Raw genomic sequence first — 11,003 nt, forward strand, 5'->3', positions numbered from 1 at the left:
TGTGGACCTCCAGCTTAAGCTTTTGTTTGACCTAAAAAAAAAGATTAAAAAAGGGTCCATTTTGAAAAAAAAAAGTCAACAAAGTTTTTGATTTAGCAAAAAAAGTCAAAAATTTTATGTTTTGAGTTACAAAATATTTATTTTGATAGATATCCCACTCGCATCCCACTAAGCGACCAAGTAGGTGTTCAAGGAAAATATCTAAACTTTATTTTAAGAAAAAAAAAAAAAAAAGAGAAAAAATTTAAAAAAAAAGTCAAAAAAGTTTTTGATTTCGGAAAAAAAATATTAAAAATTTTTTATTTTTTTTTTTAAATATTTTTTTTCGAAAGATCGAAGAAATAGCTATCTATTCTATTTGGGACACATTTTGCTAAGAACAATAGGTAATAAGTTACATGGATAAGAAAAAACCCCTGTTTGACCAAATTGTCAAAATTTTACCCCCTATAACTCAGAGAGTTCTCGACCGATGTTGTTGAAAAATTGTGTCTGAGTTACTATCCAATAGAGCTAACCTTGGTGCAAATTTCATCCCGATCGGAAGACATCGATTTCAAAAGTTGGTTCACTTGACATGAAATTCCCCATATATATTATGGGGTTGCAAATGAAAAATGTGGAACTTACAATCCAGATATCTCAGATATGATTGATCGTTTATTCCTTTACACTACTGCATATAAGAATCGCTTTTTTCGAAGTACATAAAAGCTTTTTTCTTAGATGCTTTCAAAAATGTATAAAATTTTAATTGTTTAGATGGATTTAATTAAATACATACGTGACCTATTAAATAGCTTTATTAGCAGACAAGTAATTTTCGATACAAATTTAATTCATATTTTAGTTCTAAAACAAAGTCCAATGTGATTTTTTGTCTACTAAGTTTTTAAATAATTAACAATTTAATTTAATCACGTTCCAATATTGTAAATACTTAAATATTAAATTAAGCTATATAATAATTTTAGCTTAAGAATTCATATGTTTTTTAACTTTAGAATTTTGCATTGATTTATTATCATAATTACTTGCCTGAAGATAATATTGAGAATAAAATCAATTATAAATAAATTAATAAGAAATTGTAAATCGGTGATTAAAAAACTCCAAATAAATTAATAAGAAATTGTAAATCGGTGATAAAGAACACTAAATCCTAATTTCAGAAGAAAAGTGTTGGTAGGTATTTCCCATATACTTTTTTTAATTGCAAAAATTAAACAATAATTTAAACCATTAAGGGGTTTTATTAACACAATTACAAAAAAAAAATTACTAAAAACTATTAATATGAAGTGTTTTGTTTCAAGTTTATTTATATGGAAGAGACAACACAACCTGTTAAATTTTTATTATTTTTTAGTTGAACATAAGAAAAACATGAATGCAATTTAATTTACACGATAGATATTGAAAATTGACATTCTACACTTTCATATTTACATTATAGACAAGGAGTTAAAAGTCACTATAAATTATCTGTCCGCTACTTAGGGTCAAAGTGCTCAATAAATAACATATTTCCGCTACTCGAGATATAATTTTCTGTAAATAACTTCCTACACACTTTAAGATGCAAATTTAAACCAACATTTTACACCAGTTTTAGATTTAGTAACTCTAAGACCCCTTAAAATAAAATTTCAGTTGGATCAGACTTTTAAAAAATGTTGTCACCCATTTTGAATTTTGTGGTTCTCATTTTAAATCACCGACCTCAATACCTATAAAATACTTCATGATGCATATGTTCAGCAAGATATTCGGTTCCATTCATCTACGGAATTTGAGCACACCCAGAGTCTTGGCTATACATTACCTTTATCTAGATATTTACTTATATAGATTTGTTCATTTTCGGCTTGATTTCTTATTTTTTTTTTTAAATTTCTACAAAAAGTAGTGTTATTTTTTTTCTGATAATATTTCGATCGGGATATTACAAATTTTCAAACATATGTATATCGCCCATTTGTGGACCAATTTTTTCCACACAGACAGAAACACTGAGCCAATTAACTAATTTCACTAAATTTTTCAAGGCTAAATCTCATATATTGAGATAACCATTTCCTTAGGTTATCTGGGGGCTTCGGAAAACATATATGAACCAACAGAAACAAACGGATATCGGACTATAGTGATCCATAATACAATATATTTATAAATTAAAATTATTGAAATGACCCCTGACCCCTGACTCGTTCACTAATTGCTCATTAAAGGGTTAAACATGACGCTTGATTATTTAATACGTGTATAGTAGTAAGTTTATAATTTAATTTTATTTAATTTTTATAAAACTAATAATATCTATTGCTATTTATTAAAAAAATTAACATAAATACTTAATAATAATGAATTTATTGCTATAGAAAATTGAAATAAAAACTTCACTTAAATTGGAAAATTATAGTTTCTGCGAATTTCATATGTATTTGAAATATATGTATATTCTACAACTAGTTTAGTTTAAGCTTAAATTGTAATTTATTTAAATAGTTTTCCCCCGCTAAATGTTTAATTAAAACTAATTAAGATTAACCCACTCTTCTAGGGGGATTTTCGCAAACAGACGATCCATAAAATTACGTATGACCAATGTGAGTTTTGTGCGCAAAGCCGGTTTCATTTCCTTCAACAACTCTTGGGCATTCGAATTGATAAAAAGATTCAATGCAGCTTCTGTAAAAGACAATAATAATAAAAATTGAAATTTATGTATTTATTATCAACACAAGTACAATTCTGAGTTTAATTGAAACTTACGTATTACGGAATTGCCATTGGCAATATTATCGACACCCATTTGTATGTCCTTGACATTGAAATCCATTTTCACTTGATCGGCTGTAAGGTAAGTGCGACCATCTTGTCCCTCATGTGGCAGGGCCTTGAAGTAAATTTTAGCTTTAACGCCCTCTGAAATGAGATAAAATTAAAACGTTTAAAAAAATACATTCATCAGCTTATGTTTAAATGAATGTTGGTTTTTCAAATTATGTTGTAACTTGTTTTGTTTTTTTTTTTTGTTGTTTAGTTGTTCTTACCATATTCGCCCCAGTATTCACCGGCACCAGAAGCTTTAACCAAAATTAAAACGCCAGTTGAACGATATTGTGCTCTAACCTTGATGCGTGGTATTTCGCAGGTCAATTGAAATTGTAAAGATTCCAAATCGGAGCTGCAATGAAAACCAATGATAGTAGTCAATAAAAATGACGTAAAAATGTGGTTTAAATAAGTTTTTTTTTATATATTATTATATGTACTTATGTAAGTTTGTATATTTAGTTCTTTGAGGGGCTTAGAGATTTGTAAGTAAATATGTGTTCGAATGCCTACTTAAGATTACAGGAAAGTTAAGGTTTGTATGAACTAATATCAAATTATCAGAGTAATATAGCTATCAACTCAGAATCGCTCTCAGAGTTTATTTTTATTTTATTTATTCAGTCAGTCATCCTAGCCAATAGGCCATAATCGGTTCCGATTATAATTAATACTCACAATACTACTACTTATTTGAACAAGTCCTTCAATTAATTTTTATTTTTTTTAAAAATCACTTTGCAGATTTGGGATACTTGCCAGATGCATTGGACTTCATTATAATTATTTCTGTATAATCTGTCAGGAGGAGGAAGCTGAAATTCGTTCTTTAATGATTCGTTCGTTCTTTAACTCGTTTACTTTATTCAAAGGCTTTTATTTAAATAGAATCCATTCATCGTTGAATTAATTCATAAAAGAATTCATTCAGCCTTTGAAATTAATTGAAAAATGTGTCTAAAGCCTTTTTGTAATAGATTTCAATTGAAGAAATATTAAATCATTCAATACATTTTTAGAGTTATTTTATAATGGCTTTAAATTAGAAAAAACTTGAATTATTCAACAAGAAATTAATTGTGTAAAGAATTAATTCTTAAAATAATGAAATCAATACATTTGCAGCATTAAGGAATTAATATAACGAAGTAATAATATTCATTTGATTTTTAAAATTTAAAGAAAAAAAGTTGAAAGCTCTGATTTTCCCTTCGGTATTTGCTTTATACTTTTTCTTAAACCCATACTATATTTCTCTATTTCTTGTAAGTTATCTTTTATATACTGTAAATTATCTTTTTTCAGGAACAAATTAAGACACAATACACATAGGGGTCGGGATCAAAATAATTTGGAAACAAACTTCATCAAGGAACATATTATATTTTTATTTTGAAAGTTATCTTAATAGAGATAGTTCTAAAATAGAACAACCTTAGGCTTTCCCGAATTTAACCTATTTTATTGATCGAAATTTTGAATTTGGGCTAAGTTTTCTAAAATCCCAAAGCTGGGATTCCATAATGAGCAACAGGTTTAAATACTATGAAGTATTGAAAATCATTCATATTATTCTTTTACCAGTTCCGGACCAAATGTGGACTTTATGGACGTTATTTAATTTTTATTATTTTCTTAAAGATGTTATACAGAGATTATTTGAACATAAACATGATTTACATTTATTGGTTCTTCACAGGCCCGCCAAATTTAACCGATTTAATGTTTAGCCTATTTGTTCTAAAATCCCCAAGCAGGAAATTCCCAGTGAAATACAGTTTGTACCCTAGTATGTTAAAAAAAACCAAAAAACTATAAAAAAAATATTTGTACAGTGCTCACAATCCGCATCTTTAGGTGCGTTGAACCACTACAAGGAGTGAAAATTTTCCAAAAAAAAGGGCGCCATTATTTTTATGTACGCAAAAACCTTCAGAAAAATGATGATACCCGAAAAACAAATGAAGTGACCTGATCACAAACGAACTCTAATCTACATATATAACTAAGATACTTATGAGAGATTATCTATTTTCAGATAGGACAATCGTATGGGGGCTAGGAGAAATAATAGACCGATTCTAACCAAATTCAATAGGCTTCGTGCTTGGGGCAGTATACGCTACATCACTATGGTGGTGTTATCAAATGGTTATCAAAGACCAAAAAATTAAAAATCTTTCGTAATGGTTATTGAAGATTTTCAGGGTCTAAAACCGATTTTTTTGTGATTGATTATATACTCCGATTTTTATGCTGAAATCGATTTTTGATAACGATTAATCGAAATAGAAATAAAATTCCGGAATGCTTAGTATTGTCTACGTTTTTTGTTTCATTAAAATTTACAATATATTAATCTTCAGGTGACAGCGGAAAATATTCACGGAGGACCTCATTTTTGAAAGCGAAATTTTTTCAAGCTTAAGAAATTTGTATAAAATGAGCTACGACATTTTTTCCATAAAATTGTTGTCAAATGTTTGCCGTTACGGTTTATAAAGGACTTATAATACTCTTACGAAATATGATTCTAATCCGTAATTATAGCGTAAATGGGTCATTTACTATAGTGTCCAAAAATGCAGATCGATCGAAATGAAAATGGTAGATCGTAAAGTCGATAATCGATTATTAGCTTTTCATACCATTCACTAGTATATATTAAACATTTTTATTGGGCAACTGTGTTTCTCTTTACTAGCTCGAAAGTAACGAAAATCACTGTCAACCTAAATTCGCTTGACAGTGATCTGCAAGTTTGATTGAATTAGTGAACAAGTGTGTATGTATTGAGTTTTTCGAACTTTTACTTGCATGTGTAAACGCATGTTTGGTGTAGGGCATATTATGTTATATCAGCCGATTTCAACTCTGAATAAACATATTTTGGAAATAAAACCAGACATGTGTATGTAATTTTATGTACATACATATATGTAATTGATTGTACAACTATGTATTAAATTCTAACATTACAACAATTTTGTAATTGCTACTGTAATTTCTGTTACTGTTCTGATTTCAATTTTATTTATTCAAGATAACAAAAAAAATCTGCAACAAATGGCCAAGCTGTTGGTCAAACTAGTTAACGCTTTTTTTCTATGTCATGTTATAAGCAAATTGTTCAGCAATTATGTTGGTTTTTTGTTTTGTCTCCAAAATGTTTACGAACTTGCGGTAAGAAAAATTCAATAACTAGAAACGTTTAAGAGTATATTTGATTTTTTTATGTTTTAAGTAACAAGTTTGGTGGGTTTGGTTTGTATTTTTGGTCTATTGGACATAATGCCGAAAACAGTTTGCCATGTAAGTACGTGTCGTTTGAAACGTTTTTACAATGATTTTTCCAAGCAGAGATTTGCAAGCGTGTTGGAAATATTTATACTTTATAAAACTTTGGGAATCCATGATATTTTATATATGTATGCTTGTGTCAAAAAATTTACGTATGGTTAATAAATCTAACCTAGAAACTTGAAAGATTTTGTTTTAACCTCAGTACATCCTCTTTGCCATAAATTGAATTCTCTGTGTTTTGTTTTGTTGGCCATTTCCAAACAAGGTTAAAAAAATCATAAAATATTAAAGTTGTAATTGAAACTATTAATAATTATGATCAACAATTGTTTCACGAATCTTGGTATTGTCATACTCCACATGCTTTGATATTCATTATAATTTTATGCAATTTTTATTTAAGAAGCTTAAATGATATCAAGGTTAAGAACAAAAACTAGTTGATTTAATAAATATTTATTTAGACAGCTACTGAAATTACCAAGTCATTTACAAAAGAAAATAATAGAAACTTCAATGACAGCAAGTGACAGCTAAAGACAAGTACAAAAAATACATATCGTAGACGGACTAACAGATAGACAAATAGGCGTAATAGAATGATTTGGCAAGATTTCTATTTGAATTAATATTATTTAATAAAATTTATTTTGTTTATTTCAATTAATTTGATAATTTAACAAAAATAAAATCTAAATATCATGGTAATTTGTTTTCAGAGGATTTGAAATTAACAAAGAAAAGCTCAAAGTTTATTATTAGAGATCATTAGGTAAATGGTTTTGTAGTGAAAACAATGCAATTGGCAATTTTATAATTGTCATCATTAGTTTATAAAACACTTGAATAAGAATATTATAAGCAGAGCTATGAGGAACTTTCCAAACCAAAGCAAAAATTATAATAAAATAAAAAAATTTATTACTTTACTGTTCGTTCCAATTTACGGAAACAGGCAATTAAAATAAATAAAACCTTTCCCAAGTTTCCAAATGTATTTCAGAAATTTCGAATTGAATTTCAGAATTTTGTATTTGAATTTCAAAAATTTTAATTTGCAAGTCTGCTTTTACACAGGGCAAGTTTTCTTGTCGCAAGTCTGAGTTTATAGGAGAAAGAAACAAGCACAGTTGTTTGTACTGGTAAGTCTCTTCAATTCTCTTTTGTTTTCTCATTTTCACTATGGCGTCTATTAGGTTTTGACTTATAAAATTGCACACAGACTTGCTGTGTGCAAACAGACGAGCAAGTTTAAAAGGGAATCGAAGAGACTTGCTTCAAGTAAACTTGCCCTGTTTAAAAGCAGACTAATTCTATTAAAAACTTTAGAAATACAATTGGAAAATTCTGAAAATCAATTAGAAATTTCGGAAATTCAATTAAAAATTTCGAAAATTCAATTAGAAATTTAGGAAATTCAATGGGAAATTTCTGAAATACAAATAGTGTAATAATTAGGGGGCGGATTTTCATGCATTTATTATTGGAAAATATGCGCCTAAAATATGCTTCAAAAAAATCAAAATATGACCTAAAATTTTAAAAAATATGCCCTTATATTTTTGTGCAGAAACATAAAATAATTAAGTATGGATTTCGAAATGTCCAAAAAATACACAACACTGTTGCCAGTAGTTAGAACTCTTTAAATTATACCAGGAATTAAACAATTAAAGTTCTACAACTGTTTTTAAAATAATTTTTCTTCTGAAAAAGCGATGGATATATTAATTGTAATATCTTGGTATGAATAATTGTTTAAAGCCATAATCATTAGAGCTCCTATATTCTGACTTTCTTTTTAAAATCATCAATATGTTGATCGTACTGTAAAGCAGCATCCAACCTCGTAATAACCCAGCAATTAAGGAATTAGTAAATGTAGCCCTTATAGACGGAAATTGTTAATAATATCTGGTCACTTGGCTGACTCCAATTTATATATTTTGGGTCATTTGACGTACTATTTGTAATGCAGAGAGAAGTCAATTGGTTACTTTATACATCCCATGTAATCTAGCATAAAGACATTTGTCACTTAAGTGTCTCTATGTAATCTATAGTGTAGGGACTTTAAACGTTAATTGTGTAGTGCATTTGTTTCTAAGTTATCCAAAATCACTAGTTTACGACAGTCTCGTAGAACTGCTTGGAAATGACTGTCAGGAACGGTAACTGTATATGTGAAGTTACAAAATCTTTCGATAACGAAATCTCTTATAAATCGAAATTGCAATGAAAACAAATATGAATGTTTTTCGATACATTTAATGAATTTGTGATACTTAAAAAAAATAAACTTTTTTGAACAAAAATGTTTTGAAATGATAATTTTCAATTACTGATAGAGAAATGAAGAACTTAATGCCAGTTTCTCCATGTCGAAAGAAGTTAGTCGATAACATGTACTGCTATTTCTATAAAAAATTCGACAAAAATTTGTTTGTCGAAACAATATAGTATTTCCCATTAACCACAAAAAATTATATTTTTATTAAAGATTGGCATAATATGCATATAAATATGCATTTTGAAGTAAAATATAACAGAATATGCATTATCAATAAAATATGCAAAAATATGCACTAACAAATCGATGCCATTTTGCTGCAAAATGTGCGATTCGGATAGATAATTAGTCTGCATTGTATTTGGACGTTCCAGAAAAAACATGCATTTGCATATAAATCCGCCCCCTAGTAATAATAATGTCCATATTGAAAATAATCATATTTTCATACTCACCGCACATTTGTCACCGTTATATTACTAACACCAAATGCCTGTATGTTGCGGAATACAGCACGATAGCCATCAGGTCCGCTGCCCAATACAATGCCAATTTCATCAATATCAACAGGTTCAATCTAAATTTGGAAATGTTCAACCATTAAAATTACAAAAAAAAAAACAAATAATCGAACAATAAACAGTTCGTTTATAAATAAACAACGTTTCACACGTTTTATATTCGGAATACGCACCTCATAAATTTCTAATTCGGGTATACCTTGTCTCAGATAATGCACCAATTTATTGCCACTGTCACGTAAACATTCGTTTATAAATTGTTCATCGCCCGGACACTGTTGTATATAGTAAGCTGAAATTTGAAATATGTAAATAGTTATTGGAACAATTAATGCAATAAAACTCATTAATATAAATTCAAACTCGTAAAACCAATTATATTTGGCAGTGAAGATACTTGATTATAACATGTTTGTTATCTTTAATAGCTAAATTTTAATGGTGATTACATTTTTCTAAATTATTGACATTTTTGTTAACAAACCAGAAAACAGAAATTATTTTGTCGTGTGTTCCATGTATTTAGCGCCATACGTTACAAAAACGTCTTCTGGCAATGAAGAACGAAGTAAAGGATATTTTAGCGATAACTGTACTTATTATTAGCTGTATGTCAGCTGCTAGACCTAGCAATCTTGTATTCATTGAAAGTACAATGAACAGCCGAGACTGCTTACAAATTTTAAAGGACAATTTGAAAGTAATTGCTGAAAATTTAGATATTCTAACTGCATGGTTCTTTCTGCAAGACAATGACCCAAATCACAGAGCCAGAATTTTTAAGGAGTGGCTATTGTATAGCGTGCCTAAGTAGTTAAATTCACATCCGAAATCTCCAGACCTTAACCCGATATAGAACCTGTGGGAAATTTTAGACCGGAGTATTAGAAAACGAAGAACGAGCTGAGAACGGCTTTAAGGGAAAAATTGGGTCAAATTATTAAAGATATAACTGAACCTCTTGTAAACTCCATGAATAGGTGACTGGTGGACGTATTTAAGCTGAATGGAGGACCAACAAAATATTAACTTTTTATTTTGGGATTTTGGTAATATAAAATAGAGCGTTAGCCATCAACTGTATACTAATTTTTGACTGTTGATTTTAGTTACTTTTTTCCTTTTCCTATAAATTTTTCACGAAATAATTTTAATTTTCAAAGTTTTTTTAAAATAATAAAGGATTAAACTCTAAATTAAATTTTAAGTTTATTCAAACTTATATATTTCTATCTCTTTAATTAAAATATTTAGCTTAATAGATGTGTTGGACACTAAATTTTGAATCTGACTGTTTATGCTGTAAGGTTTCACAAGTAGATTTTGTAAAAATTATAAACGGAATTACAAACTTTTGTATAACCTGGAACTCTGGGAATTTCGGTAACTACTATTTATTTCTAAATCTAACTTTTTATCCTCTGGGGTCAAACATGAATTTTTTGTTTAAATTATGGATTTTTCATTGAAAGACTGCGAAATATTATTATGTATTAATTGGCGGCATTTGATGAAATTGCAATTTGATGAAAACAATTAAAATTAACCTCTTAATGCCATTGGGTCTTATATGAGCCGAAAAAAATGTTGCCCAATTTAGATCATTTGTTCATTAAATACAAAATTTGTTTTATAAACCTTTGATAAATTTATAAACTGTTTATGCATATGGGGGTTAATATCCACCTTTAATAAAATGTTTTAAAGTTTAATTTGAAACAACTTCAACGACATTATCCGCTTACGGAACATATTTAATCATCTGAAGCTTAGTTTCTAGAGCAAGAAGTAAATGTCAAGACTAATCTAAATTAATTTTCTTAAGTAAATGTGTATGTATATTTAATACAACTGCTAAGAACAAATTTTAATGATTTTAAATTTTCCTCAACGAAATTTTCAAAATTTGAAATTTGATTTTGTTAGTCCCCTGGAAATAACCCTTGGTTTGTTTTACAATGCGCAGTGGTTTAGAAACTTTTTTTTGGGAAATAATTCGGTATCTTGGGAACTATTGGGTAAAATTTTTTTTTAAAAAATCGCCAAAAATC

General features: G+C 28.4%; 1 protein-coding gene across 1 annotated transcript; it reads right to left on the reverse strand.

The window, feature by feature from the left end:
- Positions 1 to 2,274: 2,274 nt before the first annotated feature.
- On the reverse strand, positions 2,275 to 9,299 carry Jhbp2 (Juvenile hormone binding protein 2). The gene is made up of 5 exons (XM_065498085.1): positions 9,126 to 9,299; positions 8,887 to 9,008; positions 3,057 to 3,190; positions 2,776 to 2,928; positions 2,275 to 2,691 (listed from the first exon to the last, which is right to left on the reverse strand). Exons 1-5 carry the CDS (start codon positions 9,297 to 9,299, stop codon positions 2,537 to 2,539), a joined length of 738 nt encoding a protein of 245 aa, XP_065354157.1. The 3' UTR covers positions 2,275 to 2,536.
- Positions 9,300 to 11,003: the final 1,704 nt, after the last annotated feature.

The sequence above is a fragment of the Calliphora vicina genome, chromosome 1, assembly GCF_958450345.1.
Source record: "Calliphora vicina chromosome 1, idCalVici1.1, whole genome shotgun sequence".
NCBI lineage: Eukaryota > Metazoa > Arthropoda > Insecta > Diptera > Calliphoridae > Calliphora > Calliphora vicina.

What these genes read in the sequence shown, in the direction of transcription:
- Jhbp2 (XM_065498085.1), bottom strand. Translation starts at nt 9,299, where the DNA reads ATGAGTTTTATTGCATTAATTGTTCCAATAACTATTTACATATTTCAA. An exon ending in CCGAATTAGAAATTTATGAG is followed by an intron (nt 9,009 to 9,125) that starts GTGCGTATTCCG and finishes TTCCAAATTTAG; the next exon opens with ATTGAACCTGTTGATATTGA. An exon ending in ATAACGGTGACAAATGTGCG is followed by an intron (nt 3,191 to 8,886) that starts GTGAGTATGAAA and finishes TTTTCATTGCAG; the next exon opens with CTCCGATTTGGAATCTTTAC.